This window comes from Oncorhynchus mykiss, chromosome 12 (genome assembly GCF_013265735.2).
Source record: "Oncorhynchus mykiss isolate Arlee chromosome 12, USDA_OmykA_1.1, whole genome shotgun sequence".
NCBI classification, from domain to species: domain Eukaryota; kingdom Metazoa; phylum Chordata; class Actinopteri; order Salmoniformes; family Salmonidae; genus Oncorhynchus; species Oncorhynchus mykiss.
In genome coordinates, this window is record NC_048576.1 from 62,128,556 (window position 1) to 62,147,294 (window position 18,739).

Sequence of the window (18,739 nt, forward strand, 5' to 3'; positions counted from 1 at the left end):
TATAGACAACTGGGCATCTTGCCGGCGGCAGCACGGAGCGTCCGCATCCCAAAAAATCGGGATGGTGATATTTGCACGATCGGTTTTCTATCGCTCATTTGCACCACACGTCAATGATATGTCACTGTGTGGGACTGTGGGTCAATTAACCTTGTCGGAGAGGGCGCCCCGTTTCTAGTTTGTGAGCTCGGCAGGCTACTGCCTGGGAAGGTCTCCCACTCAGAAGTACGAGATGGGGAGGGGGGTGGGGGTTGGTTGACCTCAGGTCTCCCCACTGGAAGCTCGAGGTGGGGGGGGGGGGTGGGGGGGCGCAGGAATATATCAAATAGCGCACCTCTAACTTTCTACAGTAATTAGTAAATTAGTCTACGGCAATTAGTAAAATCAATCACACTACAAAAGGCTAACAAATAAACCACAATTCATTCACAATACTGTGAATATATAGTTCCACAGACATATTGTTGCATTTTCTTCTGATTTATGTAAAATCGTTAAGAATAATATAAAACCAGTCTGCACACCACTAAGGTGAACTGGTATAGTCTTGACTCTTGGTTGACAGTGTTGGGGGGATGGATAATGTAGTCTTGACTCTTGGTTGACAGTGTTGGGGGGGATGGGTAATGTAGTCTTGACTCTTGGTTGACAGTGTTGGGGGGGGATGGATAATGTAGTCTTGACTCTTGGTTGACAGTATTTGGGGGATGGGTAATGTAGTCTTGACTCTTGGTTGACAGTGTTGGGGGGGATGGATAATGTAGTCTTGACTCTTGGTTGACAGTGTTGGGGGGGATGGATAATGTAGTCTTGACTCTTGGTTGACAGTGTTGGGGGAGTGGATAATGTAGTCTTGACTCTTGGTTGACAGTATTTGGGGGATGGGTAATGTAGTCTTGACTCTTGGTTGACAGTGTTGGGGGGGATGGATAATGTAGTCTTGACTCTTGGTTGACAGTGTTGGGGGGGATGGATAATGTAGTCTTGACTCTTGGTTGACAGTATTGGGGGGGATGGATAATGTAGTCTTGACTCTTGGTTGACAGTGTTGGGGGATGGATAATGTAGTCTTGACTCTTGGTTGACAGTGTTGGGGGAGTGGATAATGTAGTCTTGACTCTTGGTTGACAGTGTTGGGGGGGATGGATAATGTAGTCTTGACTCTTGGTTGACAGTATTGGGGGGATGGGTAATGTAGTCTTGACTCTTGGTTGACAGTATTGGGGGGGATGGGTAATGTAGTCTTGACTCTTGGTTGACAGTGTTGGGGGGGATGGGTAATGTATAGATGCTCGAGCGCCAAATTTACACTAATTTGTTTCTATTGGTCTTTGTCGCTTCTTTTTGATATGAGTCTTATTTTTGTACATATTTGTATATTTATAGTTTTAAATGCTATGATTATTTGTGTTCCAAATGTTTGAATAAAAATGGCAGTTTGTGCAGAATGCTTTTATTTTGTGGCGGGTCGGGGGGCTGAAGGGGGTTTGCCCAGGGAGCCATACAAGCTAGAACCGTCACTGGGTGGATGGATTTTCTTGGCAAAGGAGAAATGCTCACTAATAGGGATATAAACAAATTTGTGCATAAAATGAGAGAAATAAGATTTTTTTTGTGCATCTGGAACATTTCTGGGATCTTTTATTTCAGCTCATGAAACACTTTACATTTGTTCAGTGTAATTAGCCTAGCACGCAGAGGCACATAAATGAGTACAAACATCAATCCCTGCAAACAAACTCCACTATCAACTCTCAAATATCTCATAGGAGTGCTGATCTAGGTTCAGTTACGCCATTTAGATCATGATGTATAAACATGACATGGACGGGGAGGACTTGATTCGAGATCAGCACTCCTATGGGCCCTGGAGTGGTTTTCCCCAAGTCAATTTCCTTTTAAAGGATACACAAAATGTAATCTTTACCTTACATCTTTCATGGTTAGTTACACCAACTAATATAGTCTGTGGGGGTTCCTTTGAACACATTCCAACCAAGTCCGTACAAATGAAGACAGCATCAAGTCATTTTTTCCTTTTTTTATTTTTCAAAATTATTTTTGTGTTTCTGTACAACAAATTCTGTAGCAGACCTCCGCTCCACTTTGCATTGAACCTGAACGTAACTTGGCTCTCACTCTCTGTACAACAGTTCTATATCCCAGCACACAAATCCAATCCTCCTCTTTCTATCAGATTCTCGCTCATCCATCATCACCGTTGCCCTGCCCCACCAACTGAGGTGTATCTCAATAGTCTTTTGAGTCCCCTCCTCATCTCTCCTTCGTTTGAATGATGTGAAAGGACAGGTTAAAGGGAATTTCCAAAACACATCCACCAAAGTCCTTTCACCTGTGCTGTTTTCTACATGCCGGTGAAGGGGATGAAACGAGAAAAAATAACTACTTTTGACTATTGAGACCCACCCCTCTAAGCGTACATCGGCACTACATGTGGGCAGCGACATCACACATTCTCTGTCCCAGCGCTGTCTCCATGCCCTAGTCTAAAAATCGCAGCCTCTGAAAATGAATCTAGCATGTTCCGCCGTGAACGTGTAAACTGAAGTAAACCACCCCAGACGTGTCTTGAGGTAACAGAGGTTAGAGTATTGAAATGCACCACTGGAGACCCAATGTTTCCTACCCCACCATTTTGTTGTAATGTTGGTGCTGTTCAGATTTGGCAGTGTGAGTTTAGGAGCCAAAGGTAGATGATTCTCTACACAAGAGATCCTGGGCTCGGTTAGAATACTTTAAAATAGCTCATTCCTTTCTACTACTTGACTACTGAGGAGTGGGGAAGGTGAAAGCATAAAAGCGGCGACACTTCGCTTCAATCCAATCCTGTTCTATCCAGAAATATCTTCCAGAAAGGAAGGCGGAAGTAAAGGAAGGACACAATGACATTCACACCAAGCTATTTAAAATCTATGCACTTGCTTGTTCTTGGCTGTTATATATGTATGTATTTTTAAAGACCAAAAACAAATTGGGAGTATTTTTGGTGGGGTGTAGTAGTGTATAGGATGAGTACTGTAGTGTACAATCAACAAGCTTGGCTGGTCCGTGTCAACATGAACCACAAGAAGAGAGGTACAATATGGCACAAAACGTGCTGGAGTAGAGGCTGACTTTAGTCTAGAATTCAATATATTCACACACACACACACAGCTAAAAACATGAACGGCCCATCCACATTTAATACTGGCTCTATAACACCACAAACTTTCGTGGTAATGCACTGCCCAGTAGACTCCGACCCTGAGACCATAGAGGGAATGCTTGGGGAAAGGAAGTCGTTTTTCTCCTTTTTTAAAAATAATAAAAACAATTGCATTCTTTCCATAGCGCTCCATAACAGTAACATTGCTCTTTCTACCCACCTAGTGGTCAAAATTGGCAATTAAAACATTTTTAAAAAAACATTTTTTTTTAAAACAAAATTAGTGTACAACAAACATTACAACTGCTCTAGTAGTAATAATAATAATAGCAACCATATCTATTTTCCCTCAAAACTATTTTCCAATTTCTATTCACATGGCAAAATGATCATTATTATTACTCTACCAGCGTTTCAGAGTGCTTTTATGTACACTAAGTACAATGTCGGACAAAGGTGTTGGACAGTGAACAATCTTCAATTTTACTGTCAAAACTTCGGACAGGTATTATATACTTATATGCATTTCTATAAACATGTATGAATACAATGCTTTCTGTACAGCACTTTCATGCATTGAACTGTAATAACTGCTTTATGCACATGTACTTCTACACACCTACCAGGCTGTGAGTCCAGGAATGGGTCAAGCGTGAAAAAACTAAGCGAGCATTGAGCTCTGTACACACACACCCGCTTTCATAATGTTCACAGGGAAATTATTGCTCGGCAGTGGCAGAGTTGTTGGGTCAGCCGAGCCACCGGATGGCAGTGTTACATCTGTCATATATTTGAAAATCCTATTACCAAAAAAACAAACAACTGTTTCTGTAGTTGCCTCTCGTGGTTCAGCTCCTTGCTCCACCACAAAATGGACAGTATACGACCCATCATTACCTAGTATGCTTCGCGTGTTAGTTTCTGCGTTATTTACATAGTTTACATTGTATTTTAAAGCACCCTCTTTCGAACAGTTTTATCTCCACATACACTAATTTCTCTCAGTTTGATGTCAGCAGAGAAACCCATTGCTGTTAAAACTCCCCTTTAAAAACACTGCTTTCCTCCCACTTGTATCCCTCCCGTCTGTGCAGACATTGTTATACTCTAAGGTGTCTGTCTAATCTAAGCAGCTAGTCTGCTCAACTGACCCCTACTGGTGGCCAGCCCTGTCTGACCTTACTGTTAATAGCCCCGCCCCCTCCCTCATCTAAACCCTTCTCCTGAATTTGTGAGAGAGATGACCTCATCCAACAATAAAAATCACCTTGAACAATAGGAATGGTGGACCTGCTTTGGCTCCGCCCTTTGTGGTGGTAAACCTGTTTAAGCACCAGCCCCTCCATGAATAAACACTCTGGTAGAAAGAAGTGAGATCAGGGACATTCAACCCCCCCCCCCCCCCACTTACTGCATGGCATATCTCAAACGACACCCTATTCCTCTTATGAGAGGGTTAGAGTATCGTTTCAGAGGCAACCTCAGAGAAAGGGCAGGCTTGGTTTGTTCTCTCACCCCGCCCCTTTAAGACTGAGGGGTGGAGCCTATCGTTGCCCTTCCCCTTTAAGAGTAGGAGAGGTGGGAGCCGTTGGAGATGTGTGAGGTGACCGAGGTGCTCCGGCTCAGAACCCCCTCGCCCCCCCCTGCCCCGCCGGGCCCCCCTGAGGCCGTCCTCCTCAGGGGCTGGGGGCTGTTCCTCAGGGCCATCAGGCTGGGGCCCCTGGCAACCAGACCCCCGTATCCCCCTCCCTGGGAAGACGAGGAGGAGGAAGAGGAGGGCGGCGAGGAGGAGTAGAGGGAGATAGGTGGTGGGGGAGGCGGAGGTGGCAGGAGAGCCAGGGACTGGGCTGAGGCGTGTTGGGAGAGGTGGTGGTGATGAACTCCTCCCCCGTGGTGATGGTGTTGGTGTCCTCCTCCACCACCCCCCCACTCTCTCTCCCTCTCGCGGTCCTCACGCTCGCGGCTCTCTCGGTACAGGTGTGGCGTGCTCTGGTGGTGGTGGTGGTAGTGCTGGGGGAGGTAGTGCTGCTGCTGCTGCTGCTGCTGCTGCTGCTGGTGATGGTGATGGTGATGATGGTGGGAGGACGAGGAAGAGGAGGAAGATGAGGAGTTGGAGGAGTGGCCTCTACCACTCATGTTCATCTCACTATCCCTCCCCAGGCCGTGAGACAAAGTGATCGACTCGGCACGGCTGAAACCTCCTCCACCGCTGCAGCTGTTCTGGCTACGCCACGAAGGGGGCGCCACAGAGTTCTGCACGCCGTGGCTCCAGTGGCTCCCGGAGCGAGGAACAGGGCGGGAGGGCCAGCCCCCGGGGCCAGAGGAGGGGCTGGGATTGGGGTAGCCCTGGTTGAAGGCCTCGGCGGGGATGCCCGTCAGAGCCATGTTGCTGAAGCCAAGACGCATGCTCTCCGAGTCAAATGCCTCGATTTCCCGTGCCTGGCGCTCCAGTAGAGTACGGATACGCTCTGAACGCTCGTTCTGCAGAGACAGCATCTCTTCCTCAATCTAAGAGAGAGAGAGAGAGAGGGACGAGGGGAGAGAAAAATTATATTTTAAGTGGCCTCTCCTTTTTGGTGTCATCTATATTGTACATTTTATCTTGCACACACACACACACACTCCCTTCAGACACCCCTACGCTCCATCTCTCCGTGTCGCTCTCACCCTCTGTTCCAGCAGGGCCCTGCGGATGGACACCCTTTGCTCCAGATCCTTGGCTTCTCTCTCGTGCTGGGAGTCTGTGTGAATCTTGATCTTGCTCTGGTAAGCGTTCAGCAGCTCCAACTCCTGCTGCAGCTGCATCCGCAGCACCTGGTATTCTGCTTCCTGGGTCTCGTCCAATCGCAGCTAGAGGAGGAAGGGGGGGGGGTGGACGTCAGTAGAGCACACCCTGGTCTAATGGACGGTTTGGGGATGTCTACCACTCAAAATGTGGGATTTGTAGTCCTAATTTGTCATTTTAGTAGTTCTAGAGCTTAGCAAGGACGTAGTAGGTGTTTGTTGAACTGAAGTTCGTTGGTATACATTTTTGGTGTGGCTGGTTTAATGTGTGTAGTTGTTTTGTAGTACTGCGTCGTTGTAGTTGTCAGGTGTATGAGAGGTGCACGGTAGGGTCCTTGCCTTACTCACAGCCTGTGTGGACAGCATGTCGTTGATGGAGTGGTCGTATTGCTCGGCCAGGATGGCCAGTTTCCTGGTCTGCTCCTCCTTCAGCCTCTTGAGCACCGCCTTGTGGTCGGCCTTGGGAGTGCTCTCCAACAGATGGTTCCTCAGGGCCTTGTACTGACGCGTCTGGATCTTACACGTGTCCTGGAACTGACGCTTGATCTGGAGCTCCTTGGACTGGGAGAGGGGAGAAAGGAGAGTGAGGGAAGGAGGGGAGAAAGGAGAGTGAGGGAAGGAGGGAAGGAAGGCGAGAGGGAGCCTTACCTTGAGGCTCTTGGGCTGCTGGCGGACCTCCACAGTGTGTTTCTGCCGGAGTTCCTGCTCCCTCCGCTTGTTGTACTCCATCTGGTTGGTGAGCTCTGTCTGGTGCTGCGTGCGGATCAGGTCGGCCCGCGTACGCTGCACCGCCCCCAGCTGACGGAACTCCAGCTCCTGGGTGGACTCGTGGTGCCTCAGCAGCATGGCACACTCCAGGTCCCTCTGGGTCTGCTTCTTGTTCAGGTCCTGGAGGGAGGGGATAAGGGAGAGAGCCCACAGAGAGAGTTGGGTAAAGGGAAAGAAACATGTATAGGAAAAAAGATGGAGAGGGAGTGAGAGAGGGTAGGAAACGTGTCAACCAAGTGATCACAATACAATTAAGTAGCTTTTGTGTGTGTGTGTGTGTGTGTGTGTGTGTGTGTGTGTGTGTGTGTGTGTGTGTGTGTGTGTGTGTGTGTGTATATACACACACCAGATGGGATAGTGTATTGCCGCAGAAGGCTGTGGTAGCCATGCTGGTTAAGTGTGCCTTGAATTCTAAATAAATCACTGACAGCGTCACTAGCAAAGCACCCCCACCCCATTACACCTCCTCCTCCATGCTTCACGGTGGGAACCACAAATGCGTAGATCTGTTCACCTAATTTGCGTCTCAAAGACAGGGCCGTTGGAACCAAAAATCTCAAAAACATTGACTTTTTTCACTGGTCTAATGCCCATTGCTCGTGTTTCTTGGCCCAAGAAACACATCCTCTGCAGCAGAGGTAACTCTGGGTCTTCCCTTCCTGTGGCGGTCCTCAAGAGAGGCAGTTTCATCATAGCGCTTGTTGGTTTTTGCGAATGCACTTGAAGAAACTTAAGGTTCTTGAAATGTTATGTATTGACTGACCTTCATATCTTAAAGTAATAATGGACTATCGTTTCTCTTTGCTTATTTGAGCTGTTCTTGCCATAAAATGGACTTGGTCTTTTACTTTAATAGGGCTATCTCCTGTATACCACCCCTACCTTGTCACAACGCAATGGATTGGCTCAAAAGCATTAAGGAAAGAAATTCCACAAATAAACTTTTAACAAGGGACACCTGTTAACTGAAATGCATTCCAGGTGACTATCTCATGAAGCTGGTTGAGAGAATGCCAAGAGTGTGCAAAGCTGTCAAGGCAAAGGGTGGCTATTTGAAGAATCTCAAATAGAACATATATTTTGTTTAACACTTTGTTACTACATGATTTCATATGTGTTATTTCATAGTTTTGATGTCTTCACCATTATTTTACAATGTAGAAAATAGTCAAAATAAAGAAAAACCCTGGAATGAGTAGGTGTGTCCAAACTTTTGACTGGTACTGTGTGTGTGATGTATGTATGTATGTATGTATGTATAACTTTAGTCCGTCCCCTCGCCCATACCCGGGCTCGAACCCTCTGCACACAACAGTCACCCACGAAGCATCGTTACCCATCGCTCCACAAAAGCCACGGCCCTTGCAGAGCAAGGGGAACCACTACTTCAATGTCTCAAAGCGAGTGACGTCACCGATTGAAACGCTATTAGCGCGCACCACCGCTAACTAGCTAGCCATTTCACATCAGTTACATATGTATGTATGTACGTACGTACGTACGTACGTACGTACGTACGTACGTACGTACGTACGTACGTACATACATACATACATACAGTGGGGAGAACAAGTATTTGATAACCTGCAAAATCGGCAGTGTTTCCTACTTACAAAGCATGTAGAGGTCTGTAATGTTTATCATAGGTACACTTCAACTGAGAGAGACAGAATCTAAAACAAAAATCCAGAAAATCACATTATATGATTTAAGTAATTTGCATTTTATTGCATGACATAAGTATTTGATACATCAGAAAAGCAGAACTTAATATTTGGTACAGAAACCTTTGCAACTACAGAGATCATATGTTTCCTGTAGTTCTTGACCAGGTTTGCACACACTGCAGCAGGGATTTTGGCCCACTCCTCCATACAGACCTTCTCCAGACCCTTCAGGTTTCAGGGCTGTCGCTGGGCAATAGGGACTTTCAGCTCCCTCCAAAGATTTTCTATTGGGTTCAGGTCTGGAGACTGGCTAGGCCACTCCAGGACCTTGAGATGCTTCTTACGGAGCCACTCCTTAGTTGCCCTGGCTGTGTGTTTCGGGCCGTTGTCATGCTGGAAGACCCAGCCATGACCCATCTTCAATGCTCTTACTGAGGGAAGGATGTTGTTGGTCAAGATCTCACGATACGCGGCCCCATCTATCCACCCCTCAATACGGTGCAGTCGTCCTGTCCCCTTTGCAGAAAAGCATCCCCAAAGAATGATGTTTCCACCTCCATGCTTCACGGTTGGGATGGTGTTCTTGGGGTTGTACTCATCCTTCTTCCTCCAAACACGGCGAGTGGAGTTTAGACCAAAAAGCTTTCTTTTTGTCTCATCAGACCACATGACCTTCTCCCATTCCTCCTCTGGATCATCCAGATTGTCATTGGCAAACTTCAGACGGGCCTGGACATGCTCTGGCTTTAACAGGGGGACCTTGCGTGCGCTGCAGGATTTTAATCCATGACGGCGTAGTGTGTTACTAATGGTTTTCTTTGAGACTGTGGTCCGAGCTCTCTTCAGGTCATTGACCAGGTCCTGCTGTGTAGTACTAGGCTGATCCCTCACCTTCCTCATGATCGTTGATGCCCCATGAGGTGAGATCTTGCATGGAGCCCCAGACCGAGGGTGATTGACCGTCATCTTGAACTTCTTCCATTTTCTAATAATTGCATCAACAGTTGTTGCCTTCTCACCAAGCTGCTTGCCTATTGTCCTGTAGCCCATCCCAGCCTTGTGCAGGTCTACAATTTTATCCCTGATGTCCTTGCACAGCTCTCTGGTCTTGGCAATTGTGGAGAGGTTGGAGTCTGTTTGATTGAGTGTGTGGACAGGTGTCTTTTATACAGGTAACGAGTTCAAACATGTGCAGTTAATACAGGTAATGAGTGGAGAACAGGAGGGCTCCTTCAAGAAAAACTAACAGGTCTGTGAGAGCCGGAATTCTTACTGGTTGGTAGGTGATTAAATACTTATGTCATGCAATAATGTCATGCAATAAAATGCAAATGAATTACTTAAAAATGTGATTTTCTGGATTTTTGTTTTAGATTCCGTCTCTCACAGTTGAAGTGTACCTACGATAAAAATTACAGACCTCTACATGCTTTGTAAGTAGGAAAACCTGCAAAATCGGTAGTGTATCAAATACTTGTTCTCCCCACTGTATGTATGCATGTAGAGAATTGCCTTGAGACAGTTGAGACATGGATTGTGTATGTGTGCCATTCAGAGGGTGAATTGGGGGGGAAATGTTTTGAGTCAATAAGTATTTAACCCCTTTGTTATGGCAAGCCTAAACAAGCTCAGGGGTAAAAAATAAATAAAAAATAAATGTGCTTAACAAGTCACATGGACTCACTGTGCGCAATAAGTGTTTAACATGATTTTTTTTAAATGACTACCTCATCTCTGTACAGATATCTGTAAGGTCCGTCAGTCGAGCAGTGAATTTCAAACACAGATTCAACCACAAAGACCAGAGAGTTTTTCTAATGCCTCGCAAAAGGGCCTCTATTAGTAGATAGTGTGACGACCCTCCCAGTCTGTCTGCTATATTCTCCTCCTTTGCTCTTGTTTTCCTTAATAGGATGTCGTCGGTGGAAGGAGCTGGGAGGGTCGTCAGCGGAATGGGACACCTGGGCCCGGGTGTGTCCCGGGATAAATTCACCTGTCCCCCATACATGGAGGAGACTCTCTCCACGCAGACACACTTGGATTTTGGTAGTGGTATTTTTGTGGCCGTTTTGTTACCTTTCAACACCCCTCATTATCACATCTATGCACGCAGCCACTCACACCATTGTTAATTGTATATAGGTCACTTCAGTTTATAAATATATATTTGTTTTGTTCCTCATCTCTTTTTTTGGTACGGGCTTTGGGCCGGTTCGTGACGTGTCTGTCGGGGCTCGTCCGGGATCATAAGGTTGGTTCCTAGACATCCTGATAGGTAGTATTTTGTTGCATTATGGATGGGTTAATGCTTATTGGAATGTGCTTCGTTTGGTATTCACGGCACAAGTGTTTAGTATAGTGCCTTTAGATACGCATCAGTGATTTTGGTTGTCCAGGGACGCCATAAAACAAGTGCGTTGCCTGGTAGAGTATGCCAGTGGGCTTAATACAAGCGTCGTTGGGGCTTACTGGTATGTGTATTGTGTTTGGAGGGGAAAACGTGGAGTTAATGTTTTGAAACGCCGTAGATGCTTTGTTTGCGTCTTTTGTTACAGCTTTTTGAGTTGTAATGTTTGGTACCCAGTGCTGGTTGCCTTTGTTTGTTTGATAAACTTGCCACTGCGGTGGATAGTTGGTTGTGTTCTGCATTGGAGAGAGTATCATTGGTTAGTTTCCAGGCCCCTGCCCAGGCTGGAAACTCTTGCTCTACTCGCTGTTGGGACATTGGTCTGAGGTGAGTACAAACTGCTGTGTACCTCAGTGGGAGATTTGGGTAGGGTAGTGTCATTTGCAACCCGGAGCTATGGCCACTCCAATACCTTGACTTTGTTGTCCTTAACTTCTTATGGCTGGGGGGGCAGTATTGAGTAGCTTGGATTAATAAGTTGCCCAAAGTAAACGGCCTACTCCTCAGTCTCAGTTGCTAATATATGTATATTATTATTAATATTGGAAAGAAAACACTAAAGTTTCTAAAACTGTTTGAATGACGTCTGAGTATAACAGAACTCATATGGCAAGCAAAATCCTGAGGAGAAATCCAAAAAGGAAGTGAGAAATCTGAGCTTTGTATGTATTCACCAATGAAATCCCCTTGAGATATTAAAGTTGTACTGCCTAGGGGTTCCACTAGATGTCAACCATTAATATAAATTATAATGAGACTTCGATGGTGTTGTGGGAGTGAATGATAGCAGAATCAGTCAGGTGTCTGGCAGTCAGCCATTTTCTGATCATGCTTATTTCTCATGGTAGTCACTTGTTCCATGGCTCATGAAGACAAGAAGGAATAGTCCGGTTGGAACTTTATTGAAGGTATATGTTAAAAACATACTAATGATTGCTTCTGTACATAGTTTGAAATGTTTCTTCGACCTGTATATAACATTTTTAAGTTTTTGTCCGATGTAACGCTGACCAGAATGAGCATTTGGATATGTATACCAAACACGCTAACAAAAGAAGGTATTTGGATATAAATTAGACATTTTAGAACAAAACAAACATTTATTGTGGACCTGGGATTCCTGGAGTGCTTTCTGATGTAGATCAAAGGTAAGGGAATATTTATCATGTAATTTCTTGTTTATGTTGACGTCAACATGGCGGCTATTGTGACAAATGTTTCTGAGCGCTGTCTCAGATTATTGCATGGCTGGCTTATTCCGTAAAGTTTTTTTTGAAATCAGACATCTACATTTATGATGAGTATTTCTGTTGAATGATGTGGCTATGCAAAATCATTGGATGTTTTTGGAACTAGTGAATGTAACGCGCCAATGTAAACTCATATTTTGATAAATATGAACCTTATCAAACAAAACATACATGTATTGTGTAACATGAAGTCCTATTAGTGTCATCTGATGAAGATCAAAGGTTAGCGATTCATTTTCTCTATTTCTGCTTTTTGAAACTCCGCTCTTTGGCTGGGAAAAAATGGCTGTGTTTTTCTGTAGCTATATGTGGTGACCTAACAATCGTTTGGGGTGCTTTTGCTGTAAAGCATTTTTGAAATCGGACACTGTTGTGGGATTAACAACAAGAATAGCTTTGCAATGGTATGAGATACATGTATCTTTGAGGAATGTTAACTATGAGATTTTTGATGTTTTGAAAATGGTGCCCTACACTTTGACTGGCTGTTGTCATATCGCTCCCGTTAACGGGATTGCAGCCATAAGAAGTTAAGCCATTTTGCCACAACTTTGGAAGTATCCTTGGGGTCATTGTCCATTTGGAAGACCCATTTGCAACCAAGTTTTAACTTCCTGACTGATGTCTTGATTGCTGCTGCAATATCCACATAATTATCCTTCCTCTGATACCATCTATTTTGTGAAGTGCACTAGTCCCTCCTGCAGGCAGCAAAGCACCCCCACAACATGATGCTTCCACCCCTATACTTCACGGTTGGGATGGTGTTCTTCGGCTTGCAAGCATCATCCTTTTTCCTCCAAACATAACAATGGTCATTATGGCCAGACAGCTCTATTTTTGTTTCATCAGACCAGAGGACATTTCTCCAAAAAGTACGATCTTTGTCCCCATGTACAGTTGCAAACCGTAGTCTCACTTTTTTATGGCGGTTTTGGAGCAGTGGCTTCTTCCTTGCTGAGCGGCCTTTCAGGTTATGTCGAAATGTGGACTCGTTTTACTGTGGAAATAGATACTTTTGTACCCGTTTCCTCCAGCATCTTCACAAGGTCCTTTGCTGTTCTGAGATTGATTTGCAATTTTCGCACCAAAGTACGTTCATCTCTAGGAGACAGAAAGTGTCTCCTTCCTGAGCGGTATGATGGCTGCGTGGTCCCATGGTATTTATACTCGCGTACTATAGTTTGTACAGATGAATGTGGTACCTTCAGACGTTTGGAAATTGCTCCCAAGGATGAACCAGACTTGTGGAGGTCTACAATTTTTTTTTCCTGAGGTCTTGGCTGATTTATTTTTATTTTCCCATGATGTCAAGTAAAGAGGCACTGAGTTTGAAGGTAGGCCTTGAAATACATCCACAGGTACACCCTTCAATTGACTCAAATGTCAATCAACCTATCAGAAGCTTATAAAGCCATGACATTTTCTGGAATTTTCTAAGTTGTTTAAAGGCACAGTCAACTTAGTGCATGTAAACTTGTGACCCACTAGAATTGTGATAGTGAAATAATCTGTCTGTAAACAACTTTGGAAAAATTACTTGAATCATGCACGAAGTAGTCCAAACCGACAGTTTGTTAACAAGACATTTGTGGAGTGGTTGAAAAACGAGTTAATGACTCCAACCTAAGTGTATGTAAACTTCCGACTTCAACTGTATCATCTCTCTTCTGTGTTGCCCAGTGTAATTGGCATTTCTCTTGTTGTGGTCTGGTGTGCTCAGCAGAGGGGAAGAGTGAGATTATTTTGAGAATTTACTTGTGACTATGGCGTCTTATGTAGATGAGTTAATTCGCTGTCCATCAGAGTAACTGTTAGAATTATGTACTAAAGAACTTGAAGATCGCTGATCACTACCAGGTTGAAATTTGTGATAAACGTCTAAAATTATCTTAGGTTGATATATTATATTATATATATATATATATATATATATATATATATATATATATATATATATATATGCTAGAAGTTACCACTGGGCAGCCTCTGCCGAGGACTCGTCATCTCCCCGTTTTGCTACAATGGTCGCTCTGTCTGAGCCCTAGTTGAGCCTGGCTCCCGTGGTAAAGCTGACTTCGGTCAAGAGTGTTACTACTGTCAGGGTTCTGGTCATTGGAAAAACGAATGTCCTGTTCAGCCTCCAGTATTTATGCTACAGTAGTTTATGTGTCGGGGGGCTAGGGTCAGTCTGTTATATCTGGAGTATTTCTCCTGTCTTATCCGGTGTCCTGTGTGAATTTAAGTATGCTCTCTAATTCTCTTTCTCTCTCTCTGGGGACCTGAGCCCTAGGACCATGCCTCAGGACTACCTGGCCTGATGACTCCTTGCTGTCCCCAGTCCACCTGGTCGTGCTGCTGCTCCAGTTTCAACTGTTCTGCTTGCGGCTATGGAACACTGACCTGTTCACCGGACGTGCTACCTGACCTGCTGTTTTCGACTCTCTAGAGACAGCAAGAGTGGTAGAGATTAGAGGTTGACCGATTAAATCGGAATAGCCAATTAATTAGGGCCGATTTCAAGTTCATATAACAATCGTAAATTGGTATTTTTGGGCGCCGATTTGCCAATATATATTAATTTTTTTATAGATATTTTTTAAATGTTATACCTTTATTTAACTAGGCAAGTCAGTTAACACATTCTTATTTTCAATAACTGCCTAGGAACGGTGGGTTAACTGCCTTGGTCAAGGGGCAGAACGACAGATTTTCACCTTGTCAGCTCGGGGGATCCAATCTTGCAAACTTACAGTTAACTAGTCCAACGCAATAACGACATGCCTCTCTCTCTCTCTCTCGTTGCACTCCACTGTTACACAAATGCAGTAAACCAAGTTGCTAGCTAGCATCATACTTATAAAAAACAATCATCACTAGTTAACTACACATGTTGATGATATTAGTAGATATTATCTAGCGTGTCCTCCTAATCAGACTGAGCATACAAGTATCTGACTGAGCGGTGGTAGGCAGAAGCAGGCGCGTAAACATTCATTCAAACAGCACTTTCGTGTTTTTTGCCAGCAGCTCTTCGTTGTGCGTCAAGCATTGCGTTGTTTTTGACTTCAAGCCTATCAACTCCCGAGATGAGGCTGGTGTAACCGAAGTGAAATGGCTAGCTAGTTAGCGCACGCTAACTAGAGGGACGGAAGCTATACTGTTACACTGGCAATACTAAAGTGCTTAAAGAACATCCAATAGTCAAAGGTTAATGAAATACAAATGGTATAGAGGGAAATAGTCCTATAATTCCTATAATAACTACAACCTAAAACTTCTTACCTGGGAATATTGAAGACTCATGTTAAAAGGAACCACCAGCTTTCATATGTTCTCATGTTCTGAGCAAGGAGCTGAAACGTTAGCTTTCTTACATAGCACATATTGCACTTTTAATTTCTTCTCCAACACTTTGTTTTTGCATTATTTAAACCAAATTGAAAATGTTTTGTTATTTACTTGAGGCTAAATGGATTTTATTGATGTATTCTATTAAGTTAAAATAAGTGTTCATTCAGTATTGTTGTAATAGTCATTATTACAAATATATATATATATATATATATATATATATATATATATATATATATATATATATATATTTTTTTTTAATCTGCAGATTAATTGGTATCGGCTTTTTTGGTCCTCCAATAATCGGTATCGAAAAATCATAGTCGGTTGACCTTTAGTAGAGATGCTCTGAATGATCGGCTATGAAAAGCCAATTGACATTTACTCCTGAGGCGCTGACCTGTTGCACCCTCTACAACCACTGATTATTATTTGACCCTGCTGGTCATCTATGAACATTAGAACATCTTGGCCATGTTCTGTTATAATCTCCACCCGGTACAGTCAGAAGAGGACTGACCACCCCTCCTAGCCTGGTTCTTCCTAGGTTTGGGCCTTTCTAGGGAGTTTTTCCTAGCCACCGTGCTTCTACACCTGCATTGTTTGGGGTTTTAGGCTGGGTTTCTGTACAGCATTTTGTGACATCAGCTGATGTAAGAATAGCTTTATAAATAAATGTGATTGTTCTCAGGGTAAATTCAGTGCTTATGTTAAACTTAAGCCCAAGGCTTTAGCAGCGCCTGTCCCACATCAGTTCACTCTTGTCACTCTCTCATGCCCAGGGGCATGTGAAAGTCCATATTGACCCAGATTATTTGCCTTTCACTACAGAGGGTTTTGTGTCAATGTCAGGAAGTAACGACCAAGTGCCAGTGAAGATCTTGAGACACAGGTGCCTCTGATCGTCTGTGTTGCCCTTCTCTGCGGAGACTGATTCGGGGGAATAGTGTTTTAATTAGGGGAATAGGTTTGAACTCTTGTCAGTTCCATTGCAAAAACTGATGTGGGATTCTGAACTGGTGAAAGGTGAGGTTGATGTAGGGGTGCGTCCTTCGTTGCCTATTGAGGGTATCAACGTTATCTTCGGGAATAACTTGGCTGGTGAGCGTGTATGGTCTGTGTCTCCATCTCCAGTGGTTTCCAATAGGCCATCAATTGTAGGGATTCCCGATGAGAGCGCAGAGGTGTTCTCTGTGTGTGCGGTGACGCGTTCCATGAGCCTTGGCGACCTGGCCACTGCGCCGGCTAACGATGGTACAAATATCTGTCACTACATTCCCTGTTATTCCATTATCTCTGCCCTCCCAGCCTGTTTGCAGGATTCTTTCTCTGCTCGTTTTCCTTAATAGGATGTCGGTGGGCGAAACTGGGAGGGTCGTCGGCGGAATGGGACACCTGGGCCCGGGTGTGTCCCGGGATAAATTCACCTTTACCCCATTCATGGAGGAGAATCTCTCCATTTCAGACACACTTAGATTTTGGATGTGGCCGATTTGTTTGTTTGCTTTGGCACCTTTCAACACCACAGCTATGCATACAACCACACACACACCATTGTTAATTGTAAATAGGCTACTTCAGTCAATAAATATGTTTTTGTAACTTGGGTGCCTGATCAATTTCACATAGAAATGCAATGTTAAATGTCATTATCATTGAAAGCAAGTTTAAGAAGCAGTAGATCTGTTTTGTACACTAGTTTAACCAGTTAGAGCTCTAGGGGCGCTATTTCATTTTTGGATAAAAAACGTTCCCGTTTTAAGCGCGATATTTTGTCACGAAAAGATGCTCGACTATGCATATTCTTGACAGTTTTGGAAAGAAAACACTCTGAAGTTTCAGAATCTGCAAAGATTTTGTCTGTAAGTGCCCCAGAACTCATTCTACAGGCGAAACCAAGATGATGCATCACCCAGGAATTAGCAGAATTTCTGAAGCTCTGTTTTCCATTCTCTCCTTATATGGCTGTGATTGCGCAACGAATGAGCCTACACTTTCTGTCGTTCGCCCAAGGTCTTAGCAGCATTGTGACGTATTTGTAGGCATATCATTGGAAGATTGACCATAAGAGACTACATTTTCCAAGTGTCCGCCTGGTGTCCTGCGTCGAATTCGGTGCGCAATTGCCAGCTGCTTCTACTTTACCATTTGATTCAGGGGAGAAAGCATGTGTCCAAGAACGATGTATCAATGAAGAGATATGTGAAAAACACCTTGATGATTGATTCTAAACAACGTTTGCCATGTTTTCAGTCGATATTATGGAGTTAATTTGGAAAAAAGTTTGCGTTTTGAGGACTGAATTTATGGATTTTTTTTGGTAGCCAAATGTGATGTATAAAACGGAGCTATTTCTAATACACAAGGAATCTTTTTGGAAAAACTGAGCATCTGCTATCTAACTGAGAGTATCCTCATTGAAAACATCAGAAGTTCTTCAAAGGTAAATTATTTTATTTGAAGGCTTTTATGTTTTTGTTAATGTTGCGTGCTGGATGCTAACGCTAATGCTAACGCTAAATGCTAACGCGAAATGCTAACTCTAGCTAGCTACTTTTACACAAATGATTGTTTTCCTATGGTTGAGAAGCATATTTTGAAAATCTGAGATGACAGTGTTGTTTACAAAAGGCTAAGCTTGAGAGATGGCATATTTATTTCATTTCATTTGCGATTTTCATAAATAGTTAACGTTGTGTTATGCTAATGAGCTTGCTGATAGATTTACACAATCCTGGATACAGGGGTTTTTTCATAGCTAAACGTGACGCAGAAAACGGAGCGATTTGTCCTAAACAAATAATCTTTCAGGAAAAACTGAACATTTGCTATCTGAGAGTCTCCTCATTGAAAACATCTGAAGTTCTTCAAAGGTAAATGATTTTTTTGAATGCTTTTCTGTTTTTTTGTGTAAATGTTGCCAGCTGAATGCTAATGCTAAATGCTACGTTAGCCATCAATACTGTTACACAAATGCTTGTTTTGCAATGGTTGAGAAGCATATTTTGAAAATCTGAGATGACAGTGTTGTTAACAAAAGGCTAAGCTTGAGAGCTAGCATATTTATTTCATTTCATTTGCGATTTTCATGAATAGTTAACGTTGCGTTATGGTAATGAGCTTGAGTCTGTATTCACGATCCCGGATCCGGGATGGGGAGATCAGAAAGGTTAACAGGTGAAAATACTATTTTTGTTTATTGAAAATATGTTGCCTTCAGGAAGGAATCAGACATGGACTTTTTCCACATAGCCTTATTCTAAAATGTATGAAATTAAACTATTTCCTCACAATACCCCATAATGGCAAAGCTGTGCTGCGACACTCCCCATCCAACCTGAC

At 43.7% G+C, this 18,739-nt stretch overlaps 1 protein-coding gene across 2 annotated transcripts in view; it reads right to left on the bottom strand.

Moving 5' to 3' along the window:
• Positions 1–2,026: 2,026 nt before the first annotated feature.
• Positions 2,027–18,739, bottom strand: part of taok2a (TAO kinase 2a) — a 35,722-nt gene continuing 19,009 nt past the window's right edge. The window contains exons 17-20 of one of the 2 annotated variants that reach the window (XM_021624408.2): positions 6,600–6,839; positions 6,300–6,512; positions 5,835–6,017; positions 2,027–5,675 (exon numbers count right to left, since the gene is read on the bottom strand). In XM_021624408.2, the coding sequence (XP_021480083.2) occupies positions 4,731–5,675; positions 5,835–6,017; positions 6,300–6,512; positions 6,600–6,839 (1,581 nt within the window). In that variant the 3' untranslated portion in view covers positions 2,027–4,730. Of the gene's footprint in view, positions 5,676–5,834; positions 6,018–6,290; positions 6,513–6,599; positions 6,840–18,739 lie in introns of both variants that reach the window. The other variant, XM_021624407.2, reaches the window with a different exon arrangement.